This window comes from Perognathus longimembris, chromosome 10, assembly GCF_023159225.1.
Source record: "Perognathus longimembris pacificus isolate PPM17 chromosome 10, ASM2315922v1, whole genome shotgun sequence".
NCBI lineage: Eukaryota > Metazoa > Chordata > Mammalia > Rodentia > Heteromyidae > Perognathus > Perognathus longimembris.
The window spans coordinates 51,935,030-51,953,136 of NC_063170.1; the positions used below are offsets into that span (position 1 = coordinate 51,935,030).

The 18,107-nt window shown below is 38.7% G+C and overlaps 1 protein-coding gene across 3 annotated transcripts in view; it reads left to right on the plus strand.

Moving 5' to 3' along the window:
- Ptprg (protein tyrosine phosphatase receptor type G) overlaps positions 1-18,107 on the plus strand; it is a 670,876-nt gene that overhangs the window by 637,250 nt on the left and 15,519 nt on the right. For all 3 annotated transcript variants that reach the window (XM_048356066.1, XM_048356067.1, XM_048356068.1), the window contains 12 exons: positions 167-263; positions 3,111-3,193; positions 3,391-3,525; positions 4,079-4,213; positions 6,087-6,259; positions 7,596-7,731; positions 8,280-8,426; positions 10,502-10,595; positions 11,671-11,747; positions 12,236-12,364; positions 16,365-16,511; positions 17,388-17,530. In XM_048356066.1, coding sequence (XP_048212023.1) covers positions 167-263; positions 3,111-3,193; positions 3,391-3,525; positions 4,079-4,213; positions 6,087-6,259; positions 7,596-7,731; positions 8,280-8,426; positions 10,502-10,595; positions 11,671-11,747; positions 12,236-12,364; positions 16,365-16,511; positions 17,388-17,530 — 1,496 coding nt within the window. The remainder of the gene's footprint in view (positions 1-166; positions 264-3,110; positions 3,194-3,390; positions 3,526-4,078; positions 4,214-6,086; positions 6,260-7,595; positions 7,732-8,279; positions 8,427-10,501; positions 10,596-11,670; positions 11,748-12,235; positions 12,365-16,364; positions 16,512-17,387; positions 17,531-18,107) is intronic.

An 18,107-nucleotide genomic window follows, 5' to 3' on the forward strand; every position in this document is an offset into this window, starting at 1 on the left:
TTTGACGTCATTAGAGGATAGGAGTTTTTCAGCTGCAATACAGTCAAAGGGAATCCTGTTATGTATGCAATCCATGGGGACAGAAATATGGATGATGCAGTACGTGACCATGGTTGCTTGTTTTCTAAAGTGTGGTGAAAGGGTCGCCATTTGCTTTTCTCACTAGGAAGTCCAGCGCTGTACAGCAGATATGAGCATCACTGCGGAACATTCCAACCATCCAGATAACAAGCACAAAAACAGATACATCAACATTTTAGCATGTGAGTAATAAACTTTAAACTATCTTCAACTGTGAGGAAATTGAATTTTCATGCTGAGTAGAAGCTAAAAGCCAAATAGTTAGAGCCAGAATGCCAAGAAAGAAAGGTGCTTGCAAGCTAACCTCTCATTAGCTTGTCTTCCAAAGTGCAAGGAAGTGGGTGGGAATGCCCCCTACCCCCCTCAGTCTTTTATTTGGCTGCCAGATGTCAGAGAGTTTAATAAGATAACTCAAAAAAAAAAAAAGTTCTGAGCATCACTCTTTTCACATGAAGGGATGTCCTGTCAGGTATAGGGAGCCAGAATATAAATATCACTGGCATTATAACCAATGAGGATAAAGTGTTTTAATACAAAGTGCAGGGGAGTAAGTTCAATAAGCCGAATTTCAAAGCAGTCTTTCTAAGACTGTATAATTGGGCTTTAAGGGATGAGTCTCCTGTCCTTTTGGTCCAAATATTTAGCTCCACCCAGTGTATTTTCAAGCTCAGGAGCATCCTAGAGATTATAACATCAAAAGGTATTCTACCCATGGGGCTTGAAGCAGTATCCTAGTACGAACTGCCCCTGTAGCTGGAAGGCCAGGTCCATAGACATGGAGAGCTTAAGTGAGTGATTAATAATGTAAGTTGAGTATTCCTAACCTGAAATAGGAAAATAGAACATTCTTTTTTTTTTTTTTTTTTTGCCAGTCCTGGGGCTTGAGCTCAGGACCTGAGCGCTGTCCCTGGCTTCTTTTTGCTCAAGGCTAGCTCTCTACCACTTGAGCCCATGGTGCCACTTCTGGCTTTTTCTACATATGTGGTACTGAGGAATCGAACCCAGAGCTTCATGTGTGTGAGGCAAGCACTCTACCACTAGGCCATATTCCCAGCCCTGAAAACATAAAATTATTGAGCGTGAGAGGATGTTAAAAAAGTTTCTTGGAAAATGTCAAATAAGGGGATGCTTAGCAGGCATGTATTATTTTTCCATAGCTGTGACCACACAGTACCTGGTAAACGAGTCTAAATGAAGGAGCAATTTATGTTGTTCCCTATTTGGAGAGTTCAGGCCATGGTTGCTTGGTCCAATGGGCAACCCCATCATGGGGCAAGGGCATGTGGCACATGGGGAGGTCCTTTACCTCATGGCTGACCAGGGAATACAGGAAGAGGCGGGGCCAGGACAAGACACACACACCCATCAGACCTTCTCCCTCCACCTAGAACTAGCCCACCTCCTCCCTTTCACCATCTGTCAGTGATGACATCCTCTCATGAATTAACCTATTCATTCAGTTGCATCAGAGAAATGTCCTTTTTCATCCTCTTCCCGTGATCTAATTAGATTATGGAAAGCCATCTAATTAGTGTTAGAAAAAGTATCAACCACACACCCAGAGATGTGTTTTTCCTATTACTGTTATCCTAAGCATTTTGTAACCAAGTCCAGTTGGCCATCATAAATTCACTATCACAGGCATATGTATAAAAGGCAGAAATGCCGATGTTTTTGGTAAATGCATACTTTGGTAAGGACCACATTATGTAGAGCTTTGTATAATGGTGGACTTAAATTGGATCACTTAAAATCTGAACAGTATTGTAAAATTTTTTAAAACCCTTAGTGAAATGTAATTCATACACCACATATAATGTACCCATTTAAAGTGTATATACAATTGAGTGGGTTTTAGTATGTTCAGATTTGTAGTCAAATATTTTTAACATCCCAACAAACCCTGTAGCTGTGAGCTGACATTCTTCCTTCGTATTCCTGAGGATTTGCTTTTCCTATTCATTTCATGTAAATAGTATATCATAATGTATAACCTTTCATGCCTGGCTTCGTTAACTTAGCATAATGTTTCCAAAGTTCATAGCAGTAGTCCATTCCTTTTTATAGCTGAATAGTCTCCATTGCATGGTGATGGCATATTTTATTAATTCATATGTAAGGCTTTATTCAAGCACATATTTTAGCTTCCTTAGGTATATATGTGAGTAGAATTGCTAAGTTGTGTGATAAGTCTAACATGTGATCCATCTTACATTCCCAACAGCAGTATATGAGAGGTCCAGTATCTTCAGATTCTCACCAGCACTAGCTGACTGGGGGGATGGGGGCAGGGGGTGGCTGAAGGCCCTCCTTGTATGTGTAAAGTGGTATCATATTACTTTAGATGTGCAGTGGTGTTATGGTTAATGTGTATTGATCATTTGTGTGTGTGTTTTGATCCTCTCTCCCTCCTAGCTAGGAAATATAAAGCTGTCAGCTTCCTTTTATTTCTTTTGCTATGGTAAGAAACCATGCCTATCCTTCCTGGACAGCTAGAAACACATATGATGCTCTTTTAAGTCAAGTACATCTTCATATCTAACCCTACACTTCAAATTCCCACAATGATATTCCTCTTGAAGGAACCCAGGTTTCTTTTAAGTCCTTGAGTTCTGTGGCACTAACAGAGAATTCATCTGAATTTAGCATTGGCATCTTCTGAAAATAGATATTGTGTACACCCATATTTTCAGATCTCCATTAATGGCAGATAGGGCATGGGTAATCAAAGGCCTGTGAACTTGCTTTCAAAGTACAAGAAAGGGATTGTAATTTACAGGGTTTTTACAGGAACTGATAAGGATCTTAAACTGCACTTCTTGGACTCTCAGAGTGGTTTTAAATGGCCCTGTGCTTTTGCTATGGTTTAGAATGTGCTATGTATTTAGCAATTGCTCTTCTAAAAGGCTTCTCCATGTATGGTCTCTGGGAGATTACATTTTACCTTGTTGCCTTGATTAATGTTTAAAATGCTACTATTATTTTAATTCCACATTTCATTTTACTTTATCTTCTCGTATCTTTTATAGATGATCACAGTAGGGTGAAGCTAAGACCTTTACCAGGAAAAGACTCTAAGCACAGCGACTACATTAATGCAAACTATGTCGATGTAAGTCAGACATGTTTTTATAACCCTACCCCATTTCTGAAAATTGAAGAGTACAGCAGAGATTGCTACATGTACTTTAAAGCTGCACTGAGGTCTCACAGAAAGCACAGCCTGTTTGGTGTAGAAGGTGCTTGAATTATTAACTGGTCTTATGTGATACTGCTTTCATTTCACTTTGTACTCTGTCATCTTTGAAGGGTTACAACAAAACAAAAGCCTACATTGCCACACAGGGACCTTTAAAGTCGACATTTGAAGACTTCTGGAGGATGATTTGGGAGCAAAATACTGGAATCATTGTCATGATTACAAATCTTGTGGAGAAAGGAAGAGTAAGAGTATCTTGGTTTATTATCTTAATTATCTACCTTCATTTACAAAATGTTTATAGAGTGCCTACAGTAGAATAGAGGTTTACAGAGGGGAGGGGGAAGGATATTCTAAGAAGAGGACAGCAAGAGCAAAAAAAAAAAGGAAGTTGGAAGATTTAGGAAGGAGCAAAGAAATTGAAAAAAGGATTGTGTAGACACCCTGACTATCAGACCACCTTTGAGAAGCATGTAAGTGTTGTAGAAGAGATTGGATTATGAGTTTATGATGCTAATTTAGGCTGGAGTGAAGTCTTAACACTTCAAGTTCACTGCTCAAAATCACTACTGCTTCACTCTGACTTTTTTCCCTTGATGACCCAAACTGTAACACAGATTCCCTGTTCTCTTCCATAAATCCAGGCCTGTATTCCACATGATACTTGAACTTGCTCTTGCCCTAAGTTATCCCAATGCATCAGTTTTTTCAGAGGTCACTTCTACCTTTATGTATTTCAGCCTATGCAGTCTTACTGGTATCTGGCATTATCATTTGTAACTTTTTTTCTTTTTGCAGCGGAAATGTGATCAATATTGGCCAACAGAGAATAGTGAAGAGTATGGAAACATTATTGTCACACTGAAGAGCACAAAAGTACATGCCTGCTATACTGTTCGTCGTTTTTCAGTCAGAAACACAAAAGTGAAAAAGGTATCGGGGACTGGGTGGACCATCAGAGCTTCTCTATACCTGTATGAAAATCACTGTACAACACAGGCCAAATGAATAAGTTGGTTTTGATCAAACTCATCCTCTTTTGGCAATGCTCAGCAAAGATGTCAGCATGTTCATTGGTTTTCCAAGAACTGAACAATGCTTTATGTACAAATTCAAGTTATTGCCAGGCACTAACTTAAGTGGTTCACACCTAAAACCTATAATTCTAGCTGAGTACTGGTAGCTCATGCCTGTAATCCTAGCTACTCAGGAGGCTGAGATCTGAGGATCACAGTTCAAAGCAGGCCCAGGCTGGAAAGCCTGTGAGATTCGTATCTCCAATTAACCACCAGAAAACCGCAAGTGGCTCTATGGCTCAAGTGGTAGAACGCTAGCCTTGAGCTGAAGAGCTCAGGGACAGTGTCCGGGTCCAGAGTTGAAGCCCTATGACCAACCATAAAAAAAAAAAAATATATATATATATATATATATATTTATAGCTACTCAGATGGTTTACCTCTAAGGATTGTGGTTTGAAACCAGCCCAGGCAAACAAGTGTAGGAGACTAACCAGAAAAATGCCTGCAAGCCTTGAGCATAAAAGCTGAGCAAGTATGTGAGTATAAGGCCTGATACTGTGATACACACACACACACACACAAACAGGTTATGCTATTTGATAATACAAAATGAATGCTACAGAATATGTATTCTCTTTTAGAATTGAGCAGTGAACACAATATTGGAGTTAAGGGGCTTTTTTATTAGTGTTTTCTACGGTCACTTAACTAAATTTCTTTCCTATGGAGCTGTTAATATTCAGATCACACATGCTGCTTTTGAGTTCCCTCAATGTTGTTTTTTTTTCAAAATTCACTGTAATGACCAGATTCATAGATAATCAACTATAGATAAATGACCAGTAAGAAAATACAGCTCTACAGAGCTATATTATCATGTATAGCACAATTCTTTGCTGAAAATAAGACCTTTTTGGCATCTTGGAGATCTTTGGAAATATGTTAAAACAGTATTCCCCTTGCCCCACAAATCAAGTTTACTCAGATCTTATATACAATTCTAAAAATAGCTGAAGACATGAAAATCAGTAGCACCATCCCTGTGTTTACATCATAGAGCAGTTGGCTAGCTCAAGCAAACCAAGAATTAGTATAAAGCTACCATGACTCATGCAACTCTTCAGGAACTTAAACGGACCCACTCACCCTTCTTGTAGAAACAACTTGTCAGAAAAAGATACAAGTAGGATCTTAAGGTGTTGTGGATACTGTTAGCAGGAAACATGAGCCTTAGGCATTTGTAGCACAGCACCAGATGTAAGCACCATTATTGACCGTGAATCATCAAGATCTAGTTATCTTACGTGAAAGTTCAGTCAATTAAAGGAAAACTTCTATGAGAAAGTCCGGAGCTTGTGAATTCACATTTACAGCCCTCTCCTCACTTCATGGAGAAGAATACACAGTAGTACGTGGCCCTTATCTCTGCTTCCAGACAGTGGAGAAGGTCCAGGAATTATAGCCCACAGAGAAATGAATGCAAAGCACAAAAAGGGGCAAGTCAGGACACAGACCCTTGTAGGACAGATACTGAGTCCAAATGCCTGCTGCTAAATGTTCACTCTTGGTATGATCATCTTCTCTAAGAGATAGGGTGGCCCACATCTAGCTAGATAATATCTCTACTTAGTAACAAGGAAGTTAGAGCACATCGAGGAAGCGACCTAGCTCAGGATCTGTAACTGGGGGGTGAAATCAGAAGGCCTGTTTCCAGGCACACTTGAAGTCCTTCTGTCCAGGATGCTCACTCTCAGATTCACATCATCTTTTTTACACCTTTCATCTAGGGCCAGAAGGGAAACCCCAAGGGTCGTCAAAATGAAAGGATAGTGATCCAGTATCATTACACACAGTGGCCTGACATGGGAGTTCCTGAGTATGCCCTTCCAGTGCTGACCTTCGTGAGGAGATCCTCGGCAGCCCGCACAGCAGACATGGGTCCTGTGTTGGTGCACTGCAGGTATGTCGGCATCTCTTTCTTCAGCCTCCTATGTGACCCGTGAAGGTGGCCGAGCCTTGTGCCTTGTGAACTTGGAACCACACGAATTGTACTGCTTCCCTCGTTTGACTTAGAGCCCACATGAATCAGCACAAACTTAAATATCTGCTCAAGAAGACAAACCCCTACTTTTTTGCTTTTTTGGTATTGAATTTAAACCTCTAGTTTTTATAGTCATTTTCTCATATAAGATCACTGTGGTGAATAGGGAAAAAAATTAAAATGTACATCTGTAAGAGCATATACAAATTTTAGATAATTACAAATGCTGTTACTGTGTTTCTCTACTAGCATTTTGGCTTTTTTTCCCCCTTGGTTTCGTACTCAACTAGATGTTACTACTTCTGTGATTGATGTTACATACCTGCATGGCATCTTTCATGCTGATTTGTTGTTGTTGTTGCTGTACCAGACCTTGCATGCTTGGTAGGATTTTCACTCATGGCTGGTGCTACTCTACCACTGAGCCACACACCAATACTTCCAGGAGATAAGAGTCTCATGGTTTGTCTCCTCAGGCTAGCTTCGAACCATGGTTCTCAGATCTCAGCCTACTGAGCAGCTAGGATTATAGACATGAGCCTCTGGCACCTGGCTATGTGGTATTTTCTAAGCATTTCTTTGGTCTGGTCTTATAATATCCCTTTATGGGGGAAAAAGTCCCTTTTAGAAGTTGGAATACATCCACATTCCCATGAGAACTCTGCTTTGATGCTAATCCATTTAGGAATCACTAAAGTGGAGAGAAGTCTATCAGCCTAAGGTATTGTGCTACACAGGGAAGCCTCTGAGGCATTTAACCAAGAGAAGCTTGTTATTGAGTACTACAGAATCCAGATCTTCCTGAGGATGAGTAAGCCAAATTTTCTAAAGGCAACATTCTCATGCTATTGCTTGATTACTAAAGGCAAATATCCTTTTAAGTAGGAACCTGCTAAGTCTGCCCTCAGGTCAGCTTCTTAGGTACATGCAAGCCAACGGAGGCAGTTGTACAGGAAAAGGGTCCATTGGAAGGAGAAGCTGCCTGCCAGTGCCTGCAGCTATGGATACCTCCCAGACCTTTGTCATCATCAGGCTTCATGCCTCTTTGCAGGGTAGGCAAGGAAAGTAACCTGCATTGTTTGTCTTGCAATTCCTAAAGTGTTCTTCATCAAGACTTGGAAGGTGGCAAATGCTCTCAGTGCAGTTTGTAGGCACTGTCTGCATGAATGTCCTATGCCATTAATACTAGGTCAGACAAGGTTACTGCTAAGTTCACTTGATATTTGAAGTACTGAGTTGCCTTCCTTTCTTACAGCGCCGGTGTGGGCAGAACAGGCACCTATATTGTGATAGACAGCATGCTGCAACAGATAAAAGACAAAAGCACAGTTAATGTCCTGGGATTCCTAAAGCATATCAGGACACAGCGTAACTACCTCGTGCAGACGGAGGTAAGGAGGGGCTGCCAGCGCCCTCATGCGATCCCAGGACCCCCTTCAACTGAAAGTTGAATGACATGGATGAGACAGAGTCATTCTTTTGGGACTTGAAGGAATGTATAGTGTTGTAGAAGATATCCTAGTATTTGGATCCGTTTTCTATTTCTGGGTGGATCTGAACATTCAGACTTGTCAAAAACTATAAAAAGCCCTTAAGACTCAGTTATAGTTGTATTATTGTATTGAGAACTATGTTAGAAACTACTGGGAGTTAAATACATTAATGGGTCTAATAAAACATCTAGGACATGATGGTTTCTAAGGCTTCATTGAAGACTTATTTGTCAACTGCTGGCTATATTGAACCCCAGACTCAGTTTAGAGCAGCACAGAGCTAACTTTTAACAGTGTCTTCCCTAAAATAAATTATAATGAATAAGTGAGTATTGTAACATACCACCTAGCTGCAGATTCTTGCAGGAACTCACTGACAGGTCCCTGTTTGAGGCAGAATTATCAGGTTTCCTGGGTAATCATCATATATTGATTCCACCTTGTAGGAGCAGTACATTTTCATCCACGATGCCTTGTTGGAAGCCATTCTTGGAAAGGAGACTGAAGTATCTTCAAATCAGCTGCATAGCTATGTTAACAGTATCCTCATACCAGGAGTGGGAGGAAAGACTCGGCTGGAAAAACAGTTTAAGGTAGAACTTTGCACTTTGCATAATAATGTCTTTAAAGCAAGGAAGTAGCAAAGTGGCCTGAATTGAAGGGCAGGTCCTCTTTGTACTCTTAAACTGTAATGTGTTATGTGCAGTCAGGTTCTGGTCCATGTAAGTATCATTAGTATCAAAGCAGATGTAGTCCTGTACTATATTTTCTTGTGAGCAGTTTATGACTTTAGCTGACCATAAATACTATCCTTTGGTCACAATAACATGAGACTGAGTCTATATTCTAGTTAGAAAGAAAATATTGTTATTTGAACTTGATGGTTCAAGTGGTAGAGTGCCAGCCAAACAAACAAGCTGAGTGCAAAACCTTGAGTTCAAACCCCAGTACTGGCCAAGAAAAAATAAGTTATTTAAGCTAGACATGATGGTTACATACATTAGCACTTGCAAAGACTGATCCAAGAGAAGCAATAATGCAAGACCTTCTCCAAAAAAAAAAGAGTTAAGTGTTCCTCTTCTTTTTCTTCAATAGCTGTGCAATGTTTAAAGACAGTTAAGGTTATTTAGATTTCTCCAAAGGTGAAAAAAAGAGATGTTAAGACTTTAAGATGAGAACATCTCAAAGAATTAATTAACTTTAAAATGCTGCCTGTTCCAGTTGTTAAGTGGTTCCTTGTTAGTCTCAGATTATCTTTTCAGTTCTTACGTTCTTGCATTTTGTTCTGTATGTAAAGTTAATTCTTTATCTTTGTGTCAAGATGGGAAGGATAGGATAAATCTGTACAGCTCCATTTCTCATGATAAAACTTTCAGTAGACTGAAACCTTCACCTAGATCATGCCAAGCAAATTATATCAAGTGATAAGAACTAAAAAATAGATTCATTTCACTGAGTTTGATCATTAGAATAATTTTAGATTTCTAGCTCCTGCTAACATCCTAACTACTATAAAAATCATATACAGGGATTAATAGTAAGGATACAATATGTCACTTTAATTTTTTTATTGAGTTAAAATTTTCTTTAATTCTACCTTTTATTTTACCTTTCTATAGCTAAAGATTCTGGAAAATTCTACCTTTGAAATGAAACTGCACAGATTCATCTAATTGTTTTCCATTTGAACACAAAATGAGAAAGTGTTTACATATCGAACATAATGTGGAAAAAAAAAAGAACTGAGCAAGGCTAATGAGAGTTTCCTTAACTTAAAAATCTAAAACTTTCCTGTATCCAAAATTTTTTGAGTGGCAGTATGATACCACAAGTGAAAAAATCCACACTATGAAATTTTGTTTCATGCACCAGAATTATGTAAAATTATCTTCAGGCTATGTGAATATGAAACATGCAATTTATTATGTTTAGACTTGATTCCCATCCCAAGACATCTCATTATATGTATGAAAATATTTCAAAATCCCTAAGTATCTGAAACTCTTCTGGTTCTAAACTTTTTTTTTTAATCATCGAACAATCCAGTGTATTCAGGTAGAAACCAGGTATCTGGCCCTTTTACAGTCACTATTCATTTTAGAACTCAAATAGAAAGGGGAATAAGTCAGTCAGATACTTGGAAATGACAATTACCTCTGGAATCCATGACAGCAGTTCACACACTGGGAGAAGGAGACATCCCATACATTACATGCAGATAGATACCCTCCCTCCCCCATATACACTTAGGAAACCAGACTGACCACATGGTTCAGCCAAGGTACATAAATAAGAAAATAACCACACTACTGGGCCATTTATGATGACCTTTAAAAATTATTTCAACAGAAGTGTACTAAGAAGCTTCAAAATTCTTCATCTCCAAGCAACATAATTAGTTCTTGATGACTTAAGAGTTTTGTGTGCCACTAAGGAACTACAGACAAAAATGCAAAACAGTAGTGAGATCATGTTAACAGAAAAGTCAACATAGTACCCAGATTCCAGAAACGAGACATGGTCCCACTATTGAAGCATTGAGGGTATTCTTGGAGGCACAAAAAATAACCCTTATTAGTAATCTGATTATTGGTATTTTTCTAAATGATCAAGCAGATACTATGAATTATGCCCTTGAATGAGAACTAACATGTTGCTTTTCTTTTAGCTGGTCACTCAATGTAATGCAAAATATGTGGAGTGCTTCAGTGCTCAGAAAGAGTGTAACAAAGAAAAGAACAGAAACTCTTCCGTTGTGCCATGTAAGATCTTAAAAGTAGTTTGACTTGGGCCAGAGGGTTTGTTTAAAAATTATCTTTAAGTAGTTGTACCAAGGGGTTACCATAAAATATACCAGTTTATAAGTACAATTTATCTTGATGGCTTTCACCCCTTTCATCATTCTACCCCATCCTAAACCCTCCCCTCAATTTTCCTACTTTCACAGGATATACATTGAATATGATGACTGCATTCTCCCCCACTTCCTCTTTATTCATTTAAGGGATACATTTTCCTTTGGGTCGGTGAATGATAGGTCTATCTGACTTGAAATTTAAGAATTCAAGCCAGGCACTGGTGGCTCATGCCTGTAATCCTAGGTACTCAGGAAGCTGAGATGTGAAGGTGGTGGTTCAAAGCCAGCCCAGGCATGAAAGTCCGCGAGACTCTTATCTCCAATAAACTACTTAGAAAAGGCTGCAAGTGGCACCGTGGCTCAAGTGGTAGAGTGCTGGTCTTGAGCACAAAGAGGCTCAGGGACAGCGCCCAAGCCCTGAGGACAGCACCCTAGGACTGGGAAAAAAATAATAGAATTCAGTTATTTCTCCCATATTTCAATTTAACATGATAGTAATAAATCTCTTATTACTTATCGAATCCTAGATTGATCTGTACAACTAGAACTGTAGCATTCAATTATCCTGGATATTGAGATCCAGACACAATTGATTGGGAGTTATGCATGGATAGGGGTAATCATTGGAGAGATTTTTCTCTACAGAGAAAAGCCACTGTTTTCTGAGCCCTTCATAGGACAAAAGTTTGGGGGGAGAAAATCAAGGTAGTGGAACTCTATGAATATAAACTAAGGTCAAAAATTATCAGAAACCCTCTGACATGTTTATATAAGACATACCTTAGTGGTCTATCCTGGGTATGTGCACCAAAATAGTGTTTTACATTCTGCCTCTCCCTTTGTTGAGACATGAAAGTAAATCTTAGAGGAGATAGAGAAATAAGTTATTCCCACAAGGAGGAATATGTTATTTATTCTCAGGCTGTTGTTTACTGTATCATAAGACTAATGCTGTGTTCCTGTTTTTTTCTGTGTGCTAGCTGAGCGTGCTCGAGTGGGTCTTGCACCACTTCCCGGAATGAAAGGAACAGATTACATCAATGCTTCTTATATCATGGTAAGGGTCAACAATGAATCATAAATTTAAATTAAGTCAGTAAAACTGAAAAATGTTAAAGCACAGATACCACCTCTGTATTTTTTCCCCAATAATTTCTCAATGTGTGCAAAGTTCAGAGATTTCTGTATCTTAGATTTTGTAACAAAAGATAGCGGAATATTAGGAGTACAAAAATGCCCACATTAAGCAAAATGCTTCTTAAGGAATTAATTTTTGTGTTAATTTTTACCCACCTAGCTTTTGAATAATGTCACTACTGATTAAAAACAACAGGGGTAACTTGAAGTGAATTGCACGTGGAGAGAAAATTGTTTGCACAATGTTAGAAACACATCTAAAAATTAGCCAAATGTTCTCAATGCCTTTCTTGAGTATTTTAGTATCATCAAAGCCATGGTGTCTGGTTTCACAAATCTGTTCTACTAGCAAACCAAGTTAGAACAAAAATCTTGTCATCACTGACTTTTCTCTCTTTCCAACTGAAGGGCTATTACAGGAGCAATGAATTTATTATAACCCAGCATCCTCTGCCACATACTACGAAAGATTTCTGGCGAATGATCTGGGATCATAATGCACAGATCATCGTCATGCTGCCAGACAGCCAGAGCTTGGTAAGAAAAGCACATCTGCTATATATTAACAAGCCCATGCAGCTCCAGAGATACAGGACCGTATACTGTTATGTCTGTGTGTATGCTAGTAACTCAATACAGCGTCACTTTGTAGAATCACAGTATTATCCTTGATTCTCTGATAGCACCCTACATGGCTAGGTGCTAGAATGCTTCAAGAATGATCCTTTCAATAACCTCAACAACAACAACAAAAGACTATAATTTATACACTGACTTCTTACCTGCTGTAGGTCACTTGTGATTGAGTTTATTACATTTACAGAATATGTCAGTATTCTTCCTGTACACATACTAGCTTAATTCTCAGAATACTTTTATGGCCAAGAGATAGTTAACGATATGTAATAGGTGAGAAAACTGAGCAGACTAACTTTTGTCTGGGAGCATATATCAATCATTGGAGCCAGGACTTAAAACCTGAGTTATCAGTTGCCATGCTTGTCATCTCTTGTACTAAGAGTGGGTGGCTATAGGCCACCCACTATAGGCCAGTAGGAGTTATTGTATGGGAGTGATTAGGAAGGGCAATTTTGGCCCAACATGTAGGTCACTTTTAAGGCTTTGACTGAGCCATTAGATCTCTGCCCCTCCCTGGCTTTAATGGAGTAAAAAGTAAAAGAGGAAGAAAAATAGCTAATAAAGTCTCAAACCTATTTAATAGAACACAAGTGAGCAAATTTAGACTTGAAAGAATGAATAAATTCTGAATTAACTCAATTTACTGAAAAGTTCATATGTGGGCATGTGAGCCCAGAAGATAAAAACAGAAAACAATGAGGAGGATCTGCCTCCTTGAGTGTCAGATTAATGAGTTTTTTAATCAAGAAGGAACAGCATGTGATTGAACCCATAGTCTGGATGACATGCATTTGACTGTGTGCCCAGTCGGTAGGAACTTCTTCACTTTGTCGCATTTTGCTCCAGCTTCAGAATACCAAGGCTGCTTCTGTATGATGGAATGGCAACAAAATTGAGAATCTTCAGCTCAAAGCTGGAGTGTAAATTTTTAAATTAGCTGGCAACAGGGGTCCATTCTGTTTGGCATGTGGAAATGGGAGGCATTTCAGGTTTTTCTAACATTCATTCAGTATTTTGTTGTGCCAGTTCAAAGAGGACAGTCACCATCAAGCATTTTTTTTTTTTTTTTTTGCCAGTCCTGGGCCTTGGACTCAGGGCCTGAGCACTGTCCCTGGCTTCTTTTTGCTCAAGGCTAGCACTCTACCACTTGAGCCACAGCGCCACTTCTGGCCATTTTCTATATATGTGGTGCTGGGGAACTGAACCCTGGGCTTCATGTATACAAGGCAAGCACTCTTGCCACTAGGCCATATCCCCAGCCCACCATCAAGCATCTTCCTAGACTCAGGTTTCAGGGCAGCTGGACCAAATAATGGGATACGTGTCCTACACATACACGATAGAACAGGATTAGCCACAGAACAGGGTCTCTGTTTGTGAGAGAGTCTATAGTCATGTATGTCTGCTCTCTTAACTGATGTATTCACCCTTTGAGTCCTTGCACAGTTTTTCCCCCTAAATTGATAATACCTAGATTTGTTATCTTCTTTTTTACTACTACATATAATTAAGTAGCCCAAAAGTCATGGTCCTAATTCTGGAAACATTCTTATCACAGTCTAGACAACCTTTCATCTGGAAGTATATTTGTCAGCAAAACAACCACAGAATGCCTTCTGAATTAAAAAGCAGCACCTCATTTTCGTAGTCTTCCAAAATGAATGATTCCTGACCACAGTTTCTTTATTTAAAACGGTTTTACTGCCTTTTCCCACTATAATTAAAATCTCCCTAGTGTCTAATTTACTCTTCATATTACGATATTTTGTGAGGTACATAGTTTACTTCCCACTTTTAAACATGGAAATTTGAGCCACAGAAATATGAATTAATCCAGGATCACATGTGATCCTAATCCTATGCTAACCTGGGCATAGTTTCGACGTCCTGTTAAAACAGTTACAGACTTCTGTATAGACTAAACCCAATTGCTAATCTGTTTCCCCTTATGCTGAGCTTTAAAAATAAAAATGTACTTGGCAATACAGTGTATTGAAACTTGAAAGGGTGATAAGTCTTATTGGACTTGTTGGCTCATTACTAATGCAACAATGTAAGATTAAACAAAGCCTTCTTTGTTTTGAACATTACACAGAATTATTTCTAAATTCAATGATAGTATCTAGGCATTTTCATAGAAATTCCCATACTACAGGCAAACTGGTTTGTCATTTGAGCTAATTACAAAGGTGGGGAGGGGTGTACAATCATGTTTACACAAACTCTCCAACCTGTGTAACAGTTCTCAAGAAGTACCAAGCCTGAATATTAGAACTGAAAGACTATGTTCTCCCCTTTTTAAATTGAGCACTAAGTTTTTCTTTTAAAGAATGCCTTGTACATAGAGCTAACATGCTTACTTATGCACAACTTCTTTCCAAAGTGTTCTGTCCTTACTATTATCTTCAGTGTGATTTTAGCCGATTTTTTATGAACATCCCTGAGTATATGTTAGGATGAAGAATCTCTTGTTTAGAGACTTTGTGCAAACACTCAAAGTGTATAAATAATTTACACAATTTGACAGTAAAAAAAATGAGTAATCCCAATTCAAAAAATGACCAATAAGTGATTGAGTAGCCCTCAGTGTTATTCATCATCAAGGAAAGGCAAGTCAGAACCAACCAAACACTTTCATACTGCTGATGAAAGTGTAGACTGGCACATTATCAAAAAACAGTATGAAAGTCTCTAAAGAAATGAAAACTAGACCCACCAATCCCTTCTGGGCATATAACCAAAGAAAAGGAAATTGCTACTTTATAAAGATATCTTCATTCCTATGCATTATGCACAGCAGCTAGACCCTAGAAACAGCTGTCAGTGGACAACCAGATAAAGAAACCATGGTAAATATGCACATTGGTACCCTTGCCTGGAAAAAAAAAAATGTTGCTTGATCTCACTCTTTTTTTTTTTTTTTTTTTTTTTGGCCAGTCCTGGGCCTTGGACTCAGGGCCTGAGCACCATCCCTGGCTTCTTCCTGCTCAAGGCTAGCACTCTGCCACCTGAGCCACAGCGCCCCTTCTGGCCGTTTTCCATAGAGCTTCATGTGTAGGAGGCAAGCACTTTTGCCACTAGGCCATATTCCCAGCCCAATCTCACTCATTTTAAAGAAATTCTAGTATACAGAGAACAAAACTGTAGTTTGGGGTTGGGGCAGCAATAGGGAGTTACAGATCAGAGGATATGAAGTGGCAGGTATGAAGAATGACCAGGCTAGACAGCTCATGCCCAACACAATCTATGTGATAAAACTGTACTGCACTTGGGATTTATGCTGTTTTAGTTTCTCTTGCCACAAAAAAAGTTTAAAATGATGCACATATTTTATTTGCTTGGCTAGAATAACCTTATTATCTCTGCATCATGTAACATTGTGCTTTGTACTTTATACATGATAAAAATTTCTCTGTAAAATACCCTTTATCTTAATAATCTAAAAATTAACAAATGTTTATGAAAGTTCTTTACAAAATACTATTCAACGATGCATTTGTTACTGATAGAACCCATAGGAAATAACAATTAACATGTTTTAGTTGCTTAAGCAACTGTGAAATAATAAAATTAATTGACCTACATCCAATCTCTGTTCTTGCTGTGCCAATTATGATTCAGAACACTTGTCATCTGGGAAAAATCCATCTCTTATGGAGGGGGTGTTTTGAGTTGTTACAGTAATAGGTGAGAGGTGCTAGGAAACGGTTATTATCAGGATGCATTTTGAGATAAGAGTACAGTAGCCATCACGACTAGATGAAAATACAGTGCTGTGAATTCAGCTTCTAAGATGAGTTGAGAGGCATGGGAAAAGGCAAGGAGTCACTCTGCAAGAAAATTCAAAAATGTTTAGCAGTATGGCAAAAGATTTTTTTTTCTTCTTTGATTCCCAAAGGCAGAAGATGAGTTTGTATACTGGCCAAGTCGAGAAGAATCCATGAACTGTGAGGCCTTTACTGTCACTCTTATCAGCAAAGACAGACTGTGCCTCTCTAATGAAGAACAAATTATCATCCATGACTTTATCCTTGAAGCTACCCAGGTAACCTAAGCCCCAGAACCCCTGTAATAGCCAGATGTAGGCCCTGGATGATCCTTTTAAGTAATAATGAAGTAATTTGCCACCCTCAAGACAGGCCCAGGTGTTTGAGTAAGCCTTAATTTAAAATATGTACCTTTCCCTTTTTCCTTCCTTCAAATATTTACTCTTTCCAGCTGGCTAAATGAAATGTAACAGTTCCTCTGATTCAGCATGCATACAAATAGGTCTGTTGACCTAATTTTAAAAACAATATAATAAAGCTCAGATTTTTTTTTCCATTAGAAATGTGAGTCTTGCAATGTGTTTCACAGATAATTGTAAGCTGGGTTTGTTTTAAGTAAACAATATTTAGTATGTAATCACTCGCTTCTAATATAACTGGAGAGAAAAGTAAAAAGAGGGAGGAACATTTTTCACTCTCCCATGAAGGAAGTGAGAGTAAAAGCTTTTAACTACCTTCTTTTCTGAAGGGTGAGACTTTCTTATATTAGTAGTTTAAGTGATAATAGCTTAGTACCCTCCCTACCACTGGAGTCATGCTCCCAGATTTGCTACGTTGCTGGAGATAGAGTCTAGTGAATTTTTCTTCCTCAATGCTCCGGGTGTCAGCCTCCTAAATAGCGAGATTATATGCATGAGCCACCAATACCCAGTTGTTTTATCACTTGAATTTGGGGGCTGAACAAAATGAGATTCTACTGTTTGGCTCATACCACGTGCTTATTTTCTATGTATTTTTCTTCTCAGCACCTGCAGTTATGTTAACCTGACATCATTCAGAATTCTATAATATATGCTAAGGGACGTTTTCTAGTCCCTTGATTAGACTTATGAAATAGCGGACACGCTGTGTGACTCACGTTGTGTTGCTTACAGGATGATTATGTCCTTGAAGTTCGGCACTTTCAGTGCCCCAAATGGCCTAACCCAGATGCCCCCATAAGCAGTACCTTTGAACTGATCAATGTCATCAAGGAAGAGGCCTTAACACGGGATGGCCCCACGATTGTTCATGATGAGTATGTATTTACTTCTGCATGATAACATTTCAACACTGTTCTGACTGAATTGCTATAGAAGACATAATGTAAAACCTATTCTCTCTCAACTTATGACAACGCCATGTTATTTCTGATGTGCACATGTGCCAAGTTTTGTGCTTCCATTTACATTTTAATAGGGTCAAACTGTGCCAAAGTTCCAGGTTTTTATGCAGTTTGTATTCTAGGAAAAAGAACGAACTATATCTTAGCTTACAAAATAGCTATGCACGTGTTTAGCTTATAATGTAGTAATTCAGTTAACTCTTTACATTAGATACTGTGGAGTTTTTTGTGTGTGTGTGTGCCAGTACTAATGGTTTGCACTTAGGGAGAACCTTTCGTTCTTGCTTAGCTTTTTCACTCAAAACTGACTTTTCCACTTGAGTTATGCCTCTACTCTAGCCTTCTGCTGGTTAATTGGAGATGGAGCCTCATTAATTTTTCTGCCTGGGGTAGCTTCAAAATGAAATGTTCAGATCTTAAGCCATCATCATTTCTATTTTCAGTCTAAAGTAGCTCCTTCATTTAGTGAATCCTTTATCAAATTGCCAAC